Source organism: Hakea prostrata, chromosome 4, assembly GCF_041222555.1.
Source record: "Hakea prostrata isolate BN-2017 chromosome 4, UWA_Hpros_2, whole genome shotgun sequence".
Taxonomy (NCBI): Eukaryota; Viridiplantae; Streptophyta; class Magnoliopsida; order Proteales; family Proteaceae; genus Hakea; species Hakea prostrata.
The window spans coordinates 7,954,052-7,976,230 of NC_142603.1; the positions used below are offsets into that span (position 1 = coordinate 7,954,052).

A 22,179-nucleotide genomic window follows, 5' to 3' on the forward strand; every position below is an offset into this window, starting at 1 on the left:
TAATCTTCGCATCGTGATCATGGGGATGGGAAGAGAAATTTCTTTGTACGGAACCACCGTTGAAGTGAAGTGTTTTCTGCACGGAGGTGCTGTTCGTGGTCCAGGCGTCCAGCACAGGAGCACGCACGTGAAACCGTGAAAGCATGGGCGGCATCAACCATTTTAATTTGTAATTTAATGGAGTGAAGATGCCATTTTGAGGGTCTTTTCTTTGTCTGTACGCATTGACCAGACGATGCTCCTGGACAGAATTTCCAGTTAAATTATAGTGCGGTGCGCCATCCTCGTGTGATCCACGAGTTCGAAACAGTACCTGGAGCCCTAAAACTTTCAGTTGCAGAGATGATGGATCAGTGGAAGCCGGAGGGTTTCTTTCAATCTATTCCAACAGATATCGCCGTCAGTGATTTGCAGCATTCAGCTGTTGATCATCTTGTGCCCTCTAATGGATTGCAGAATTCGCAGCCCAATTCAAGGTTCGTTCTTTTCTCTGCCCGAAAATTTGCTCCCCTTTTTTTGCCCTAAATGTATAATTTACTGTCTGAACCATGAATTCGAGTTGGAATCTGGGTTTCTTCGAGTCGGTCGAGCTGCTTGTCTCTATTGTTGGCCTAGTTTAACCTGATATCCCTCAGCTTGTATCAAGCGGGACAATTGAGTTGCTGTTAATTTTTTGTGCTTTTGTAGTTTTCAGACTCAAGTTCCTATGGAAACTCCTGCTTGACTTGTGGGGATTTGGTACAGTTGCTCTAGGTCGAAGAAAAAGGGGTTTTCCCTGGCTATTCAGTGTTCGGTTAAATATGGTCGAACAATAATAATTCGAATTTCGGAAAACTACGGGTTGAAGTGTTATGAAAGACCTGAACACCGTTGAATTCTTTGACCGGCTATGATGTCAGTGTTACTGCATGAAAAGATGGATAACATGAATCACGTTTTTCATGTTTTTTAGAGAACAGCAGGAGCGAAACGATTTAATCTTCTGGTAACAATATAGGGAAAATATTCGACATAATGAGTTTCTCCGCCTTGTTGAATCTAAATAAATTTTGTTAACCGGATTCAAGGTTGTTTGTTACATAGTTACTCTGCTGGAAGTTGATAATTACATCTATTTTGTTGTAAATCTCTACATTGTCAAATGACCCTTCCCCAAACAGCTATTCACTCTAACAAAAGCAAAAATTAATGAAAAACGTCGTTGAGTTGTAAATTGTGGATGAATATTTCAGTTTAGTGCTGCTGGAACACATATTAGATGTTGCAATACAAATATTTTTGCTGCTATTATCGGTATGTATAATACTTGTCATGATTTGCTTTTTCTTATTTTACAGCCAAAGGGCCGAAGTAGAAGTGAAGAACTCAGTTGCTGCGAGGAAAGTTCAGAAAGCAGACCGTGAAAAATTGAGAAGGGATCGGCTGAATGAGCAGTTCCTGGAGTTGGGAAATGCACTGGGTAATACTACATAGCCACTTAGTCTATCTGGTGCAACTTGTGATGATTTTTCTCTTCGTAACTATACATTTTCCACCCACAACAGGTAGCTAGTAGATTCTGTTTGGGACCTGCTCTTCTTTCCCTGTTCCATCCCTCTCTGGTCACCCTTCCTGGTGTGAGAAAGGCTTAATTATAGTTAAATCTGTTTTGGTAATACTTTTGTGATCTGATGGAAGAATACAGTGGATGGACTGACTTGGATTTGTCAGAATTTATGTTGAGTTCAAACTTGATACAAATTTAGAACTCTTCAAGATTCTTATAAGCTAAAAAATGGGGGATTTTTTTAATTTTTGTTTTTGGGTAGACATTTGGGGTTGTTTTGAACCAGGGAAATTATGTAAGAATATACATGTAGCAAAAATATATTGATGGACCCTGGAAAGCCAGAATCCTCATAATTTTGTTTACTTAAACATGTATATCCTATCCATACCTTGTGATTTCATTACCACCTCCCATAGTAATGTTATTTGGAGGATTGGGATTGAGATCTTGCCTATCGCATTTGTCCTGAATTGGTATCAGTAGTGCTTCACCAGATCAAGGTGGTCCAAATAAATCCTGCCAGTGAATGAAGTTCCAGTTTCTTGTCCTTTTAGATTGATTGTCACTTATCCTCTCCATCATGCTTTATAAGCATTATAATTCTTTCCAAATTCTCTTCTATGGACCCAACATTACATGATAACTTGTTCCTCATCCAAGATCTACCTGACTTTAGGAGTTGCATTTATTTTTAATGTTTCTTGGGTTAATATAACACCTTAATATTACTATTTCAATGTTCAGTCTCTCTGATGCTTGGGGGCTTGCTGCTTTGAAGTATATATTAATCATGGAATTTGTGTACTCCTTGTGCTTTAGGTTGTAATCTATGGTGTTAACTATTTTGTAGTATCATGAATACTATACTATACAAGGATTTTGAAAGTGTGATTTTGGGAATCTCGAGTGCAGAAGGATCTCAAGCTTCATTGTTTTCCTTGCATCTACGTTAGCGTTGGGTGGCTTTTTCTGCTAATTGTTTTGAAAAAATTAGGTTGGTGGTTTGCTTACATTATGTAAGATTATCTATTTGTTTATTATTTTTGGGGTTAAAGGCCATTATATAAGAGTTGAATAACTGAGAGTAGTGTTTTCAATCAGATCTTAGAAGAGTTTCCTGTGCCAGGTGGCAGTCTAGGAATAGTTCCTGATGGTTCTGTTTCTTTTGGAAGATCTCCTCCTCAGTTAGATTTAGAATGCTCCATTCAAATTTCATTGGGGAGCTGCTGCGTATCCCACTCGTGGTTTTCCCTCCTTTGGGTATACAGATCCTGAGATCCTCTCTTTGCCCCTCCTCTGCTAAATGAAGAAACGGGTCATTGTTCACTGATGATAAAGCAATGCCATGCCAACTTTAAATCATATTTGAAATTAGATTGTCTGCTTCATTGCTGGTTCCTATGAAATATCTGGCGACGATCTCTCTATTTCCATCTCTTTCTAACTGGTCCTTAATTGGTGAATTTCAAAAGGATGCTTGACCAGTTGCTTGCACAGGTTACTTGTTCTGCCTCTTAATAGGTGTCTACAACAAGTCAGCCTCACCCCAGTTAAGGCTCTTTTTGGTATCAATTCTCATTCTCTATTATGCCTATTTAAAGAAATAAGTACAAGAATTCATTATTGGTCAAGAATGAAAAATAGTTTGGTAAATTTTGTCAAAAATAAATTATGGAATGAAAAATAAGTTTGGTATGTCAAAATAAAAAAATTGTTAGAAAATGATAGTGAGCAAGAGAAAAAAAAAAAAAAAAAATGAATTTTATAAAAGAATATGTATTGATTGTTTTACCCTCATCTTAACTATAAAATTTTAAGTAAACCTTTGCATAAATGAAGAGAACAACTTATGCATAAATGAAGAGAATGAAATTCTCTCCATAATCCATAATAGACAAAAAGTCTATTATGAATTTTGAAGGCTTAAAAACAAAACTGATAATAGATGCCAAACAATTTAAAATAATGAAAAATTCTCATAATTGAGAATGATAAGTGATACCAAAAAGAGCCTAAGTAAGCACCTCCTGATTAGTGTGAAATAATAGAAGTTTAAAATCTGCAACACTACAAATGAGTATTTGGAAAGGGAACTGTTTAGTTTCTTGGACAGAGTGTACAAGTTTTAGGAGTTTCGATTGGCTTGCTTTGTCTAATTTTTGTGAAACCTCATCTGTTGGAACTATATGAAGAATTAGTTTTATCTCTATGTTTGATTATGATGATTTTAATGTTTGCTTTGTGAACCTTTTCATTCTCTGATGTTTCAGCCTATTTTTGGCCATAGAGATATAAATTCCTGATAAGAAGGAATAGTTCATACATTCCGCACATGTGAAAACATTGGTACGATCTACTTCCTGTGCACCTAAGGCCTAGCGGATGTGTGATATTGTGTCTAGTTGACTAGTGATCCTTCTGTTAACTCAGTGAATGTTCTTTATTCACTCTCTTGTGCTCGTGTCATTTATGTCCAATATTTTGGTCTAGGTGTCAGTGGACCTTAATTTGTTCTTCATTATGTGTTCTATTAGCAACTTCTGGCCAACTTCTTACATCCTGATTACTTCTTAAATGCTTGCTCCAAATCTAACTGAACAATTAAATTGAACTTGCAGATCCTGATAGGCCCAAGCATGATAAGGCAACGATCCTAACTGATACCATCCATATGCTGAAGGATTTGACTGCCCAAGTCAACAAACTGAAAGCTGAGTATACAGCACTATCAGAAGAATCACGAGAGGTGATGTTCCTAGCTTGGATAAGGATAAATTTTGTGGCCATCTCATCACACTCACTTGTTATTGTTTTTGAACAGTTAACCCAAGAAAAAAATGAGCTCAGAGAAGAGAAGACATCTATAAAGTCTGAGATTGACAACCTTAACATTCAGTATCAGCAGAGAGTTGGGGTTATGTACCCTTGGGCCACTATGGATCCCTCAGTTGTCATGGCACCACCTTCATATCCGTTCCCAGTGCCGGTTCCTGTCCCTTCAGGACCCATTCCCATGCACCCCCAATCTATGCAGCTGTACCCTTTCTTTAGAAATCAAACCCCCAGCGCCATTCCCAACCCCTGCTCAACTTATGTTCCATATTCGTCACCCATTAATCCTCAATCTGAACATGTATCCACTCTATATGTTTCCCCCCAACAGCAGCCTACAAGTAGGTCTCACACTCCTGGCAAACATGACTCCAGAAGCAAGACACCAGATCGTCAAAGGGGTAGCAATGTTGAAAGAAGTGATGGTTCTCATGATGTAGCAACAGATCTGGAGCTTAAGACACCTGGATCAACAGCGGACCAGGTGATTATATTTCAGTTGAATTTGTACGATTGTTTAAATTACTTTGCAATGGGCGATCATATGAGGGTCAAGACCATTTGTACTGCTGACCAGAGATGCCCCATTTTCCTCATCTATTTTAAAGAATATTCCAGTTGGTTGCATGATGGGTGATTGAACCGTTTGGACTACCAAGTGCCTGGTCACAGTCATGCACAATGCAGACTATTGTTTATGAGGAACTTCTGTTTGTCGAAGGATGCAGCATTCCTTGACAGCTTCTGTGGCCTATAAAATAAAATTGGAATGGAACTTGTAGAGGTAATGTGAGAGAACTGTGGACGTGCTTCTATCACAGTTGTGGCAGCCTCCAATGTAGAGGCAGTAAGTCCAAGGAGGTCATGGGTTCAAAACTGCGTCCTTACCACATCTTCTCCCCTCCCTCAGGACTGTGGGCCCCCGTCGCCATGACTTGTTGATGATGTCCAAAAGGAAAAAAAAAGTAGAATAATGTCAGAGAACTAATTACTCTTTTGTTTTCTCCAGGAGATTTCATCTGGAGTAAGAAAAGGCAAGCAGTCGCAGAGGAAAGAAAGCAGTATTACAGTTGGGAGCTCTTCAAGCAGATGTTCTTCATCAATGGGTGTTCAAGATAGCTCCTCCAATAGTGTGGGTAATGGGCGGCAGATAACTAAAGAACCTTAAGCTAGCTTCAGGCTTCAGCAGTCGATCACTGCTCTGTCCCATGACTGTGTTCCCCCATGCAGCAAAAGAGGGAGCTTTGGACCAGGCTGAGCAGATGGTCTGGTTCTGCCTTGTAAGTTGTTACAGAATATAGATGATTGTGAAGAAGACAAGGGAATGTCATTGATTATGATAGTTTAATTATCAATTTTGATCCAAGAGTCCTCGAAGGAGGATCTAGCTTTCCTCAACAAGTGGTGCACGTGTAGAGCCATCTGAATTCAACTGGACTGAAAAGATGCTTTCTAGATGCAGATGAGGTTGCTGTTTTGAATCAAAGAAGGTTGGGAGTAAATTCATTTCTAATGTACTAGACGAAGCCATGGTCTTTGCCATTGCAAGACAAATGAATCGGATTATTGATCATATAAGTTCAGAGTTTAAGGGGTAGGTCAATTGAACCAAATATTGTAGGAATGTCGATGATACATTTAAATTCATGTACGATTCTGTAAATTATACTGTTTGTACTTAGGTTTAGATGCTCCAATTTAGAAGTGGTTCAATTTTATGTTCAACTGGTATGGCTATAAGCCACTAACTTTGATTTTTTAGCCCGATACAGTGCACAGCTATGAGCCATCTCTGCAGAATCATATTGATCACAGATTCACAGGAATTGCTAGGATCACCATCTCATACCACCACTGAGAGTCTCAACTATAAATTTCCTTGAAACTTCTCATCAATGAGCGCCGTTTTTTTCTCCCAGATCACCAAATGAGTTCGCGACATCCAACATCCATAAAGAATGAAGTTTCAATTTTCACCTCAATTGGATCCGAACATATGATAGTTATAACTGATGCAGGCTTGGGATTCCTGGTAGTCCTAGCCAACTGTGTCCAAACATTGACAGCATCACAGAGGCAATATAGCCTTAGACCTTTAAGATGCAACATTGATACAATTTCGGTCCAAGAATACTGAATCTAAACGGCATTTGACAGAAGGAACTTTCTCTAGAATGTATGGCAGCCTATTACACAAAGAAATCATTTACAGAACGAAACCCACTTGATTAGCTCCACACATCAACCTCAAACGAGAAGGATACCGATTAACTTCTTTTGTTAAGCAGCAATGCATAAATTTACAAGCCCAACTCACTAAGAAGATCTCTTGTTGAAGCTACCGGACTGCGCTTTCATACATCTTCAATAAAATGTTGTCCCACAAAACCCTGAAAAATATGGCTGTTAGTAAGCAATCAGAATGACTAACAATTAGAACTCTTAATCATTTAAAAAAGAGAAAAAACCACCGAGTGCAGTTTGAGAGGAACACACTAAGGGGTTCAAAGTTGTAATGGAAAATGCAAATTGCTCTTGTAAAAAGGGCTACCCATGCTCCATACAGAGGCAGAGTAGTGACTATGAATGCATTTAGAATCAAGAAAGAATGAGCCTAAAATTTCAGGTCTACATCCAGTGCAATTGCTGTTCTCAAAGGTAATACTGGTCCCAATCAGCACTTAATAAGTATGTAATGCTACCACAGGGAGTATCCATTCTAAATGAAGCACATATATGTATAGATCCAGTATCCACCTGATGTGTGGCCAATATGTGTCTGTACTGTCAGCATCCGGTACTGATGCAGATTTGTGGTTGACCTGGCTTGACCCTTCCTGAAGCCATCCAGACTGAGTTGAAGTGGGTCTACTTGTGTTATAAGGACTAATAGGATATCTAGATTCTCATATATTTTTACAGGGATAATCCTGTAATCATTTGTTTGAGTAGGTCAAAATAGGAGATTAGATTGTCTTTTAGAGTTTACTTACTCAAGTATTTCACATAAAGTTAATTCCTAGTCTGTTTATTTTGCTTACTGGTGTAATTTATGTTCCTCTATAAATGCTTGTAATCCTCATTGTTGTAGAATTGAAAAATGAATTGAGCTGCTTTTTTTAGTTGAAGCCTGTGTGGGCCTGTAGTGCTTGGATGAGCTCTCCTCTCTTCTTCTTTGAGTCCTCCTCGATTCCTCTCATTCATCCTCTCTTTGTAACTGTTGGAGGAAATGGTTTGAAAAACCAGCAGGTCCTGCTCTGTTCTGGAGGACTCAATAGTCGCCTTCCTTTATGTTTTGATCTCCCTCATCCTTTCTCCTTTGAGCCAAGATTCACAACGTGAGAACCTCCCTCTATTTGACTTAGCCCGTAACTTTAACCCATATAAATCATCCGGCTGTGAGTCAAATAAAAAGATTCAGATCCGATTTCAGCATTGCCACCTGAGAGAAATTTCAGAGATTTGTACTTCCATTCTTATCAGTTTTTGAGTCCATTCAAGAGAGACTTCTCCACCACAAGCCTTCTGCTTCTTGCCAGTTCTGTTTTTGTCTGAACGTTGAAGGTAACTTTTCCATTGTGGATGGTTTTATCTCCTTTGTTTGCTGAGTTCCAATGTAAAATCAGTATAAAAAGCAGGACACAAATTTTTATTTCTCATGTGGTTTTCATCCAGAAACATAAGAGACTCAATGTAAAGAGAAGCAAAATATTTATGCTGTCAGGATTGGGTTGACTGGTTCATAGAATGCACAGAACTATGAGAAAGAACTTTGGAAATAAGAATTGCTGAGTTTACCAGCCTACTAACCGATTCACGAGTGCTCTCTTGTGTGACAACCAGGTTGCCAAGACCAAGATTTGGCATTGCAGGTTCAATGGGCCGTAACCGCTTGCTGACAACTTGAGTGTCATTCTACAAACAGTTGGAGGTTAAAATTAACATGGTAACACAGAAGGAATTAGCAAAAACTTTTCTATTCTGGTTAGCAATAAATTGGAATTTGAAATCATATTCATAGTAATGAAATTACATTACATGGATAGAACCGACAAGTATCCACCAAAAGACAATGGGAAACAGTCCTTTACATGGCTCTAATTGGGAAGCCTATCTTGAAAGTCCACCTAATTGTGCCACAAGGCAAGATGGTGCAGCACTACCAACTACTATATTGACAGATCAACATCCAGATTGTCCACATGTCAAGTTTTAGACCCAAATCCAATATAGCCTGCCATATAGATGTATAGCCTCTTATGTATGTCCATGCACTCCATTAATAATCCCAGTAAACCTCTTGGTGGACCCAGATTTTCAATCTTTTTTCTGCCAGTGGGCCAACTCGGACTGGGCTGAAACTTGATTTGTAAGCAAGGGAAGTAGGAATCCACATGTCTATAGATAGTTCACATCTGAAAGGCCAGTTGGCAAATATGGTAGGGCAACCAAGATAACCTTACTTTGGTTAACTGACTAGGAAGCATTTGCATGAAATCAGAGGCTAACTCTAAAGTCAAATATTGGCAGGATTAAACACAACGTTTCTGCATCCTTGAGAAGATAGAATTATTTTGGATGGACCGATAAGTTAAATACTAGGCTTTGTTGCTTTGTTATTTTTTGCATGAGAGAGAGAATTCTCCTGTAGTTTGTTTGTGTTGTATTTGGTTCGGAAAGAATCCCAAGTATTAAGATAGAACATAATGTTTCTGCATTCAAGAGAGGAAGAGGTTCTTTTGTATTTTGTTCGTGTTGTATCTCACTCTACCCAAAATGGAGCAATGTGTTAAGAGAGAGAATCATTTTGTCCAGAAAAAGGATCAACATGCTAGTTCATATTATACTACATAATTAGGCTGATTCTTGGATAACATATGTTCAGCAATGCAACCAACATTTTGGACATTTCAATTACTAAAACGAAGATCCTTATATGTATGGTATAAGCTTGTAATATTAAAGGAATTATGGTAATTTTACTAAATAATTATGAGAAGACACACTAATGGCTCAACAAGTTTTGAAGTCATTGCCATACCTCACTCCAGGTGTCTTCGCAGATTTTCTCAATTTGGCCTCGACTTTGTTTTAATCGACCTGGTCTCTTCACTCGAGAAAGATCCTGCACCTTATTAGTTCCAGCCATACTTCTTTGTACTCTTGTAGGCGTCGTATTTAATTCAATTTCTTCCACAAGATGAACCTGGCTTAGGGAGTCCTCCAATGACTGCAAAGCAATCTTGAAATGTTCTTGAGATATAACCCCCTCTTCCACAACTAGGATAGCACGTCTATATAAATGATCATACCATTCTGCAGAGTTTTCAAAATCAACACAAATGGGCCCATTGTTTGGAACAAAGAGACGTTTATAATCCCTTGTCCATCGCGCTAAGATATATTGAGGTGGGATTTCCTCTACACCATTGTAGTTAAGCACACTTAGTGAATGTTTACATAAGTAGCCATTAAAACTAAAGCAACCACAGATGCACTGGACTTCCATATCAGCTGTATTATACTGAACTTCAAAATCCCTAATCTGAGTTGCATTGCCATCAATGCGCTCCTTGACTATGTATGTAACAAGTGGTCCATTGACATGTACTTGTGCTGTGTTAAAACAAAAAAACATCTCTTCAACCTCACATTGGAACTTTCTAAATATTTCACATGTGTACACTTGGGAAAGTTGTCTTTCATAACAGCATCTTGTTTTTAAGGTAGGACCCAAATGCCTAGACTCAAAATCTGCCTTGGCTTCCTTTTGATATGCACTCAGTAGAACTTGTTCATACTTTTCTAGAAACTCCTTCAAATCAGTGTGCTTATGCACATATCCATGAAAAAATGATTTTACAGTTTGGTTCCTCTGAGTGGTTGCCATTCCTGCAGAGAAAGTGTCCTTTAGAAAAGCTGGCACCCAATGTTGTCGGTCTTCATATACCATTTGAAGCCACTCATTGTCCTCAACACCATAACGTTGTACCATATCCACCCATGCTGCTTCGAATTCATCCATTCTCAATGAATCATAAACTGCCATGCTCATTGCCATTTTAACTTCATCAAATTCATGAGGTACTTTCAATTTCTGAGGAGCTCTTTCCATAATGTGCCTCAAAGACATACAGTGACGGGTTCCTGGGAGCACCTCAACAATTGCACTTTGCAATGCCCTGCTATGGTCAGTAATTATTGTACATGGGGCTCGTCCTGACATACATGCCAGCCATGTCTTGAACAACCAAACAAATGACTCTACAGAGTCATTGACAAGTAAACTGCAACCCAATAAGACTGACTGTCCATGATGGTTAACTCCAATAAATGGTGCAAATGACAAACGATATTTCTTTGTCAAATATGTAGTGTCAAGTACAACTACATCTGAAAAGTAACCATATGAAGCTCTGGTCCTTCCGTCGGCCCAAAACACATTCCTTAGACTTCCATTATTGAAATCCATCAGGTAAAAGAAGTTTGGACTTGCCAACTGCATTTTGCAAAGGTAACTCTGAAGGGCTTCTGCTTCTACTTCTTTAAGTTCCAATTGATTACGTTCATCAAACAGATCAGTTGTTTGCACTGCTGCATCACAACCCAACTCCAATTTTCTAATGACTCCATTCATCATCTTATGTGATTTAAAGAACTGTGCGGTTGCAGGGGTATTTAAATGGTTATGTTCTAGCTTAACTTCAATCAACCTCCACCTTTCGGAGCTTATCAACTTAATCCTGACCATTGCCAGGCAACCAATCCTTGTTTCTGGTCTCAAACGATGTGTATCTGTTTTTCTTCGAAAACCCTGGTTACTGCAGCATAGTACAACCATGTACTTGTCATTAGTCTTTTGTCTTCTCCATAAATTCCTAACTCTAATGCCAAATCCTACTGCCTTGGCATAGCAATTGTAGAAGTTGTAAGCATCATCATAAGATTCAAACTCCATTCCTACAACAGGGGGTGTAGGCTCCTTCCTTTCTTGGGTCACACTGTTTACCCCGTCAAATGCTAACCTGGCTAATGCTCCAGGAGATGTCGGCTGCAATCTATCATCATTATTCCCAACCTCAATTTCATTGTCTTCATTCTCTGTCAGTGTCTCACTGTTGAATGATGGTTCTTCCATCTAAAACACAAATCGAATCCATGAATTCATTCATTAACAAAAGAAGGTTCTTACTGGCAAAGCACAGGCATAAAAAAATCCAAGAAAAAAAAATAGGGCATCTGAGATGGATATAACTAGCTTATATACTGAATGGGCAACTGATCAATTTAATAAGTCATTTTTCTAGCATCCTGTACGCAGAACCAGGAAGTACTGAGCGGTTCTGGAGAATGAGCTCTCTTCCAGTGCACCATCTGAGGTTTTGTCAGCTAAATTTGCACATAAATGATCAAACCAATTAAGCCTTTTTAATTGTTTTTATCTTTTTTAGGGTACATCAATTTAACCCTTAAGATTTCATCAAGTTAGAAATCCTACGTCCTCAAAAAGACAACAACTTTTTGAAAAGCTTAGTTGGAAAACCATTCACTCGAAGGAGTAACTCATCTGTGATAAAAATTATCAGAAACAGGATTCTGTTCTCTATCTACATTTTAAATCATCCATTAATAAACTAAAAGTACACCGACGCTTAGATTACGGCAACGGCAGTCTCATTTCAGAATCACCGTATACCATCCATCCTTGCACTCATTTTCCTTTAAATTTCCTTTAAGAAACACCCTACTTCCCAACCCCAGAAGAAAAAAAGAGGGAGAGAAGGTCGTTTAGTACCGTGACACAAAGTCAAATTTCTATCTCCTGTCTCAAAGAGGTCAAGTGTATAGGTAAACTGTACTGCTCTCTCTCCCCTCTCCTGCCCAATTGGGTTTGTGATCGCACAAAGAACTCAAACGAAGATAAATCCAATAGAAGCTGCAACCATGAAGATGGAAGCAGAGGACTATAAGCTCCACCGAGGGTTTAGCCTTTCACGAGTGAAGAAGATAGAGGGTTGAGAATTACCTCGTTTTGGACACAAGGCTGATCCGCCATGACGGAGGACAGTAGGAGAATCAGAGATTAGTGGACTCCCTTTGTAACTTTGAATCGCGAGTAGGTAGAGAAGCACTGGCTCACTCTGTATTCCCCTTTGCGGCTTTGTCCATTCATTGATTTCTCGTCCTTACTCTTCCGTTTCTCTCTATCAAAAATGAGCTTAGCTTTCTCCGTTGCCCATTTCCCCCCCTCCTCCAACACGACTCGTCAGCACGTGTTAACATATTTTTCCCGGCTTGCACGTGTGAGATTCAATATATAACATAAATTTTTTTTTTGGGGTACAAATGCATTTTTTGTATATAGGAAAATTGGGGATGGGAATAAGAATATTGTATATGCCACCGACAATGATTAAACCTACGGTTTTTCCATTGAAAAGTGAAGTTCTCAATCATTTCACTAAATCTCCATTGGCAAAGGGAGTTTACTTACCTCTATATATATTTTTAAATTTTTTTATAGGTGGCCTACATAGGTGAAATTCTAGCCTTCTAGGCACTTACTCTTGTCTTAATTCTGTTAAGTCATTCAAATTTTAGAAGTAAATTCACCATAATGTCCTTAAATGTAGTTTAATGACTGAATTACCTTCCCATACCCAATCCTTAAGGATCACCCATCTTCTTCCTACACCACCGCTGTAGACCACCACACCCCCTCCCCTTGCCATTGACCACCCCCCCCCCTTTCCCCCTTCCCCTGTTGGAAATCACCCTTCATCATCATCCCTTTTTGCCCTAAACCCTAATAACCACACCCACCTCTGGATTGGAAAAAGGAAGTTGAACCCATTAAAGAAGAAGTGAAGATTGAGGTGGAAGAAGGAAGAGTTTTTCAGATTAGTGGAGAGTAGAGCAAGGAACGGGAAGAGAATAACAATAAGTGGCATGATGTGGAGAGGAGTAGCAGCAAGTTCTTGAGGCGATTTAGGCTTCTTGAGAAAGCCAAGATGGATTAGATTAACGCAAACATGCATGGAGAATGGAGTTCTCACGGTCATTGTACCCAAGGAAGAAGTGAAGAAGTCAAATGTCAAGACCATCGATATCTCTGGTTAACTCAACTTCTACCTTCTTTGGTGAACTCCACTTCCTTCTTTCGATTCGGTGGTGGGTGGTGGTTATTAGGGTTTAGGGCAAAAGGGGTTGATGGTAGGTTATTTTTGGCAAGGGACAGGGGAAGGTGGGGTGGTGGTCACTAGTAGGAAGAGGGGGTGTAGTGGTTTCTAGCAGTACTTGGTAATTTCCAACTGGGTGTGGGAAGATGAGCAAGGGGATTCTACCTTCATCCACCTAAGGGTTGGGTATGGGAGGGTAATTCGATCATTACACTACACTTTAAGGGCATCATGATAATTTCATTTTCAAAATTTAATTGACTCAACACAATCAAGGTCAATCTATTAGGTGTGAATAACATATAATTTTTAAGTGGGCCACCAATAACATTTTGTCCTTAAGGGAGGTGTCTGAGTTTCACCCCAACTTAAGTGGGCCACCTATAAAAAACTCTTTTTTTGGGAAAAATTTCTTTCATTCAAGTGGCTTGAGGCCTAGAAATAGAGCAAACAAAGTTACATAAATTATGTAACCAAGGAATGGTTATAGGCCAAATAATTAGGCATGCTACTGAACCTTCTTGCTAGGTGATCTACCTAGAAATATGAAGAAAAGAACATTCCACAAAGGAAGAATTGAGGTGTAACATATCCTTTTACACCCCCTCCCCGAAGGAAGAAGCTATAACATATCATTTATTATGGGCCTCACATCATAGGGGGGGGGGTCGGGGGAGTAGGCATTATCCACCCCCGCAGCGAGCATGTATTGCATGGCTGATCTAAAGGCTTAAGCTTAGTTGACCACTGGTAAAGACGCTTCTCCTAGCTTTGTGACTGCAAGAATTGGAGACTTGGAATGGTTTCTAATGCTAAAACCAAAACCTATAAACCAAAATTCTCTAACATATTTAGGGATGCAAGATTATTACATGTACCATCAAGGAGTATCAAATATGTAACCTCCTCATTAAGAGAGATTAATTATTACCAACAAAGTCAATCCTTTGATGATAGTATATGATGAATTTCATTCCCTCGCTACTTTCTTTTATACTTCCATTGGGAGGACAATTAATAAGTGGTGGTGTTCCTTAGCAAGAGGCTTTTTTTTCTGTGTCATCATCAACCTAATCACAAGGATTGAGAGTTTGTAGACTTGAAACTGAAACTTCCTTAGTCATATTGCTTCTAAATAGGACGTCTACGTCTACCTTTGGAGGGAATTATCTTGGCCAAAGAGTAACAATGGTCCCAATAGACTTGCCACAATTTAATGACTCAAGTATGGATGAAAATTTTGTTCCATTAGATTGTCAATCTTGTTAGGAGCCTGGACCTCTACCCTCAAAGGATAGAGGATAGAGAGGTAGGGTATCCCAACTCTCTTGTTGGCCTCTATGTACAAAATCCTCATACCGAACATAACAGCATCGATCTTTAGCTTAACACGGCAACCACACTTAACTATGTCTTTGAAATTCTCTCTCTGGTTCCATTTAAATGTAGGATTTTCATGACGTTAATGTGACTGCTACAAAAGATATATGATATATTAGGGTCCTAGTTTTTCATTTATGTTAGTGTTGAGCCCAAGGCCAAGATTCACGGGCATGGAAGAGTATTATACAAGGGGTTAAGTAACCGAAGAAGTATTTTCTTTTTGGGGTCAAAACTGAAGAAGCATATTATAAAGGCAAATGGATGAAGGCTCGGGCATAGATATTTGGCAGGATAAATGGATCCCTTCAAGCCATGACTTCACAGTGGGCCTTCCCAAGCCCATCAACTACCCCTACCAAACAGTGGAACACCACATCGACCAAGAAAACAGGTGTTGGAAGGTGGATCTCCTCAATAGTTGGTTTCCAAGTAACACGGTAAGAGAGATTCTTAAAATTCAGTGAAGAATCTTCCCTAAAGAAGACAGGCAGGTTTGGTTAGGTGCAAAGAATGGAGTAATGTCAGAAAAATCAGCCTACTTGAGGATATGGGAGGAGAAAGAAGGCCTCGGCCCTACTTAGAGATGGCCATAGCCTAGATTGGAGATTAATCCCAGAAGTGACTTGCAAGTTCATATGGAAACTTCAAGCTCCACCAAAGCAAGAAAGGAGGACATTCATGTCAACATCAAACTTCCTATGCTGGAAGGTTTGGAAGGCACGTAATGACACAGGGTCATTTGGAAACATGAATCCTGTAGATGTGGGCCGTACAGCAGTGGAGCTGGCCCAGGAATTTTTGCAGGCCCAGCTTCTAGCTCCCCTAAAGCAGGAATCACCCCAGCCCAAGAGTGCTGGACTCCTTCTCCAAGAAGGCCCATAAGAGTAAACCGATGCAGCTTATGATGACAGAACTGGTTTTGCGGGCCTGGGCAGCATCATTAGGGATCATACAGGGAGCCCAATCGTGGCCCTATCTGATCCAAGTGTTGCCTCCTTCCCACTGATGGCTGAAGCAGAGCACTTAGATGCTGTGCTACACTGATTTTGCTTGCCAGCAGTGCTACTTCCAGCAGTCAAAGGCCCAGACGTATTTTGGGGTCCAGATTTGCTCTTGCCTCTTGACTCCAAAATCCAAAATGCATCTAGACCGTGTGCTGCTGGGAGTGGCGTTGCTCCCAAGTACGATCTTACACACATTAGCGGAAAGGGTTGACATTGCATACTTCGAGTCAGATTGTAGGGAGCTCGTCTGCTTGGTGAATGGCTTAGTCTCACCTCCAACCACACTGTTATACAGGATATTATTGATATTGGGCTTAGATTTGAGAGGTGGCTGTTTTTTCCAGGCTGATTAATAGTGACGTGGATCACCTAGCCCAAAGGGCCGAGGAGGTGACGGTCTTGACTTCTTGGCTCATTTCCTCTCCTTGGTTACATCTCTATTTCCTCGGCTTTGCCATTGCAATAAATTCATCTTTTACACCAAAAAAAAAAAAAACCCCTTCAGACCACAAGGTTTTAGGATTTTTTTTTAATGAAAGAAAGAAAATATATTAATAACTAATAAAAAGATCCCTTCTTATTTGGCCAAAAAAAAAAAGATCCCTTCTAGAACTACTATCTGTCCGGTGATCAGAGTACATCAGATTTACCAACTCTAATACCTGGCGTATTCCTACTATGAAAAGCAAAATAGGGGGTCAATTCCAGAGGCCAAGGACTAACCCTTGGAACTGGAATAAGATTAATAAGTTCATTATAATTCAATCAAACTTCCATGCATTCCATTCCTAAATCTAAGCTAGTTATACAACCAAAGACAAATCCTTCTAAAACTGCTTCAATGCAGTTGACAACTTGACATAATTCCTCACTCCTTCGCATATGCATTTCCCTTCGCTAATCAGAGCTATTTTCACTGGGTTTGCTATGCAGGCACTCCAAAAGCAGCTGAGTGAAGAGGACAAGAAGGAAATTATGGAGCGATGTCACTAAGAAGTGATCCCATACAAATCAAAACATTCAAAATAGCTGAGCAATATCTGATCATGGACAAGCATGGTAGTGGGAAAAATTTTCTAGGACATTTTTCTCTCTGTAACAATCTGAATCTGTAAAATCTTAAACAGGCAAAGGCGTTATGGTTAATATAGCACATAATCTGACAACTCAGACTATATTAGAAAAGGCAAGAAGATGCGAGGTGTAATAGGAATTGAGAACCATTGTTGATTAATCGTGAATCACAAATTTCATTGGATCAAACACTCTTCCTATCCTCGTTACAGGAAAAGCCACTAAGACTTGATGTGGCAAATATACATCAAAAATAGGATACGTACCCTAGACCTTACTTCGTCATAGGTTTCTGCAGCAGAGCAGTCAAATAAACCTCTCCATTCTTTATTCCACTGGAATCAGTCTTGTTGCCTGTTGCCCATTTCACAATCTTGTAACCCAATTTCTCAATCATCGGTGAATAAACTCTTTGGAGATCCACAGCTTTACTGAAGAAATGATCCAACCAGAAGTACCCTCCAGGCCTCAACACCCTATCAACATCGTAGAACAAGAACTCCATTGTTGTGATAGGGATCCAACGGTTAACAGCGTGACCACATCGGACAAGATCAACAATCCCGTCAAACACAGGAAGTCTCTGCTGCAATGGGATGTGCAGTGGGACAAGGCCCCGCAATGCAATCACCTCACTATATGGAGCACCAAGGTTCATGGTAGTAGATAAAACAGTAATATTGTAAAGCTTCATTCGAGCAGCAAAAGTTCCAGTTCCGGCTCCAATATCAAATGCTAGGCGGAGAACATTGGAAGAACTCTTTGCAATGTTAATTAATTGAGGGATTGTGAGATCGAGCTCAGATTTCATGGTTAAATATTTGGAAGATTCGGTTTTCATTTCAAAACCCAATTTGTCATTGAAGCGGTTAAGGCAATCGAAACTCTTACAAGAGTATGTGGACCACAGGAGAGCAGAATCAGGTAAGGAGGAAGGAAATGGATTGGTGGGAAGCAAAGAGGGTGGTTTGGGTGGTGTAGGAGAGAAGCAACGCCGGCGAGGCAAAGGGTGGCAACCGCGAAGGATAAGGGCTTCAGAAAGGTCAACATCACGTGGACAGAGGGAGAATGGGGTATAATTCATGTACCGATGGAGCAGGTCAGGGTGGTTGTGGCAGGCGGAGGCAATAGGAGAGAGGTGTGCATAGAGGAGGAGATCTGAAGGGATGGTTTTAGAAGCCGCACTAGCGACGGTGGGATTGTCATTACTGGCAGACTGGAGATGAGTGAGGTGATTTATAGTTGCTCGGATGGTGCTGAGTTGATGGAGTAGGTGGTCTGGGACTGGGGGAGGAGCTGGAGGTTTGCTTTGGAGTGAGGATGACAGGTGGTAGAGGGAGAGAATATTGGTGGCCACCATAGCTAGCAGAAGTAGTAGGTTTAACCCCATTCCGAAGCTCATATCTCCTCCTTCCTTGTTCGATCCTCCAAATTTTCTTCCTTCAAATGCACACAAGAGCTGATAGAAGGAAATGCAGGTAAGGGGCAGAAAAATTGAAAGTTAAATAAAGAAACAGAAGTGATATGATATAAGGTATTGTAAAAATCAATTTGATGGCGAATTTTCTTATATAAAGCTAGAGTGATCAAGCCAATCAAAATATCACCACTCAAATTTGATATTTGAAGTAATTAGCTAATCACCAGGATAGTAGTTGTTGGGCAAAAAAAAAAAAAAAATCACCAGGAAGACAAAGCTAGATTCATATCGACTAAAATCCTGAACCTGGACTACATAAAGTGAGACTGCACATCAGTGCCATCCAATAGATGTCATTTTGTAATTAAAATGCAACAAACCTTTGGCGTGGATTTTCAAAACCAATTTTTTAACCTTGTGCTAGGTATCCTCCTCTTGGAAGCAATATGCCACTCTTTAGGAAAAGATATAGAAGGCTTTGGACAGAAAAGACATGGCTAATGGACTAAACAGGATCCACGTAGCCAATGTTGTTTATTGAGTAAAGGTTTAGCTAAGTAAACCAGAGAAGTCTAGCCAGAAAGGGCACCTTATTTTTCAAAATTTGCCATGGTAAGACACCAGCACCATATCAGTGTTCATGCAAAGAAAGCATGCTTTGAATCATTTACATGAAAAGACGAATGGAGAAGAGCAGAGAATAGGAAAAAAGAGCTGTATGAGAATTAATGTTCTCCCTGGCTCAGGACATATTTGATGGTTTGAACAATATATATTTTTTTTGGGTGGGGGAGGGAGGGATTAGCAAAGATGGATACTTCTTTGAATTCAGGTAACTAAAGAAAGAGCTCAAGCCATCAACCCACCTTATTAATGATATGCATGAGACCTTAGGGGAACAGAAAAAAAAGATGGGGTCAGGTTACTATTGTTAGAATCACTTTAACACATCATAAAAGGGGGGGATTAGCAAAGATGGATACTTCATTGGATTCAGGTAACTAAAGAAAGAGCTCAAGCCATCAACCCACCTTATTAATGATATGCATGAGACCTTAGGGGAACACAAAGAAAAAAAAAAGATGGGGCCAGGATACTATTGTTAGAATCACTTTAACACATCATAAAATCATAAATTCATTTCAGAGAAGGAACAGAGAACACAAACTTCCATAAATGTAAAATTTTCCAATTCATGAGTCATCTCTCAAAATAGTAAAATATGGAACAAATAAGAGAAAATACATTGCAACTGCACTGGAATCCATGTCCTTCAAACTACGATAATTTTGATGATAGGAAATCTTGTAACTCCCAAAATTAGACAAGAAATTGTTTTTAGGAAAATTACTTGATTAGACAATATCGGGTTTGTCGTTACAGAACAAGCCACCCAGTATTTCATTTAACAAAATTGTTTTGTTTTGTGTTTTAATTTATAAAACTAACCAAAAAGTCACATGAGGATCTATTTGGACAGGTTTACCCTTGTCTTCCTCTTCTTCATCATTGTCATAGCGTCCCGCCATGCTCCTGCGCCCAACATTGCCACTCTATATAGTACCCAACCAAACACACCCGATCCTGTCCCCCTTTTTTCCCCCTTCTTGCCACTCCACCATTTTCTAAGAACCCTAATCCCTTCTTCTTCTCCTCTGCAAGCATTTCGTTGTGCATTTGTCGGTGTAGGTTGTAGGACATGTTCCATCGGGTATGTCGTATACGACACCCCTGTAATTCCACTCACCCCCTCCATGCCATCCATCCCCAGGTGTAAAGATTCAGATTCAGAATTCAGACCCTCCATGACCGTAATCTTTCCCAACATGCATTACCTCCTTCACAAACCCACTCTCTCTCAGTCTGACTCCTTACAACCATTGATGCACCCTACTCCATTGCCTGATTCTTGGCAACCGACGTGACAGTTCCACTTTGTAATACACCATGAATCAATCATACAGAATTTAACACAGCAGAACATTTGACCCGTAAATATATAATAATACCCTAAAAAGGATTGCCTGGTAAAAGTTTAAATCATTTGAAATTCCCAATTAATTGCTAGATCAGAAAAGGTCCAATAATGTGGGGTTATGAAACCCTTACCAAGCTTGCTCTTTTCACATACATCAAATGGGCCAGAGGCACTAAGTCTCCAACTGCGAGGACTTGATGTTACTGGTAATTCCGCCCCCCCCCCCCGCCGTTTTTCATTCTTGAAGAAGAATACAGGTGATGAAGTTGTCAATGGAAACTAAACGATACTCAAAAGGGAAGGAAGAGGAAAGAGGTGGCAACAATGGTAACATTTTAGTGGCAACATAATTGTTGAAGTCATCAGAGGAGGTGCTGAAGCCAGGATGAATCGGTGAGGGCGATGGTAGGGCAGAAGTGGTGCTGGGTGGTCAAAGAATAAGGGTAGAATAATAAATAAAAATGTGAAAATCACTGCTTTGGCTACTTCTGTAAATCATAACTCAAATTAATTTACTTTTGTTAACTGAAACATTGATAGGTTACTTCTGTAAACATAAACCTAACTGTGACTAATCATGAAATTTTCCCTTTTTCTTTATCTCCATAAGGAATCATCATTTGTAGTAAAAAAGTTTCCAACGAAGAAAGCATTTTTATTAGTTAATAAAAAAATAACTGTGGAAACACTTGGGAAAAAAGAAAAAATGGCACAAAGAAACTCTTAAATTGATACAAAGGCATAGGAAAATGATCCTCATGCCTCTAGAGTATTTTTCGTGGTGGTGACCAGGCAGGAAAGTATATCAGAATGCAGATGAGTTAAGTTACAGTTGGCATTTTGCCACGCATAATGCACTTGGTATGAGACTGATATTCCCTAATCTACATTCTTTGTGTTCCTCTTTGTAAATTTTAGAGGACTGCTAAGACCATTGGGTTAAATCATTGGAAAAAAGTTACTCAGAAAGTTTTCTAGTTTGAAGGATAGGTATCTAGCTGAGAATCTGGCATTACTTGATAAACAATGAACAGATAAAATGAAGCTTCTCCAAGATCTGAGCATGTAGCTCTAAAATAGGCGGAAGCAGTACTCCAACTAAACTTTCTCGAACTACCAACAAGCACATCTCATGCCAAAAGATAGAAATAGTACAACTTAGAATTAATCAACAAGCCCTCAAATCAGGAAAATCAGCGTGAAAACGAAAAATCAGGACTAGTGAAACAAGAATCATAACTAACCATGCCAAGATCTCACAATTTAAACAAATCCCAACATTTCAACTAAAGTTAAAAACAAGGAAAGTGTTAATAACTAATAGCTCGAAATATTAATACCACAATCATAAAAACAAAATCTTACAAAGGTTCATGAATCCGAGTGGAAACCAAGGAAACGGGGAAAGGGAAAAGAGATTCCAACCCACATGCAACAAACATAGAAGACGTACCTGAAGAAGACGAATTCTTGAATTTGTTCTTCACCAAAACATATCAATAACTCAGTCTCTCAAAGCCAAAGTCTTCCCAACTTCAGCAAAGCAAGGTTGGGTTGGATCTCACCTAACCGCATCAATGAAGCCTTCGGTTAAATGAACAGATTTGAAGAAATAAATGAAGAGCGAAGAAACCAGGTCTCAGAGATGAGCTCACCTTAAAGAGTAAAGATTAACAGTGTAAGAGCAAGTTTACTCCATTGTAGACTGGAGAGTGAGTAGCGAGTAACTGATGCCATAGAGACAAGAGGGAGTGAAAGAG

The 22,179-nt window shown here is 39.5% G+C and overlaps 3 protein-coding genes across 4 annotated transcripts; 1 reads left to right on the forward strand and 2 right to left on the reverse strand.

Moving 5' to 3' along the window:
* On the forward strand, window positions 1-6,240 carry BHLH121 (basic helix-loop-helix (bHLH) DNA-binding superfamily protein). Its single transcript, XM_089151918.1, has 5 exons — window positions 1-476; window positions 1,338-1,459; window positions 4,168-4,295; window positions 4,371-4,865; window positions 5,391-6,240. Exons 1-5 carry the CDS (start codon window positions 343-345, stop codon window positions 5,547-5,549), a joined length of 1,038 nt encoding a protein of 345 aa, XP_089008044.1. The 5' UTR covers window positions 1-342; the 3' UTR covers window positions 5,550-6,240.
* Window positions 6,241-6,348: 108 nt separating this feature from the next.
* LOC149017588 (protein FAR1-RELATED SEQUENCE 6-like) lies at window positions 6,349-12,601 on the reverse strand. 2 transcript variants are annotated; one of them, XM_089151915.1, is made up of 4 exons: window positions 12,408-12,601; window positions 9,423-11,519; window positions 8,192-8,296; window positions 6,350-6,771 (listed from the first exon to the last, which is right to left on the reverse strand). In XM_089151915.1, the coding sequence occupies exons 1-4, from the start codon at window positions 12,435-12,437 to the stop codon at window positions 6,736-6,738; spliced, it is 2,268 nt and encodes a 755-aa protein (XP_089008041.1). In that variant the 5' UTR covers window positions 12,438-12,601; the 3' UTR covers window positions 6,350-6,735. The 2 variants fall into 2 exon arrangements, with proteins under 2 accessions (XP_089008043.1, XP_089008041.1); XM_089151917.1 differs by lacking the exon at window positions 8,192-8,296 and having other exon boundaries at window positions 6,349-6,771.
* Window positions 12,602-16,634: 4,033 nt separating this feature from the next.
* On the reverse strand, window positions 16,635-22,179 carry LOC149017589 (S-adenosyl-L-methionine-dependent methyltransferases superfamily protein). Its single transcript, XM_089151920.1, has 3 exons — window positions 22,075-22,179; window positions 21,873-21,984; window positions 16,635-18,480 (listed from the first exon to the last, which is right to left on the reverse strand). Exon 3 carries the CDS (start codon window positions 18,421-18,423, stop codon window positions 17,296-17,298), a length of 1,128 nt encoding a protein of 375 aa, XP_089008046.1. The 5' UTR covers window positions 18,424-18,480; window positions 21,873-21,984; window positions 22,075-22,179; the 3' UTR covers window positions 16,635-17,295.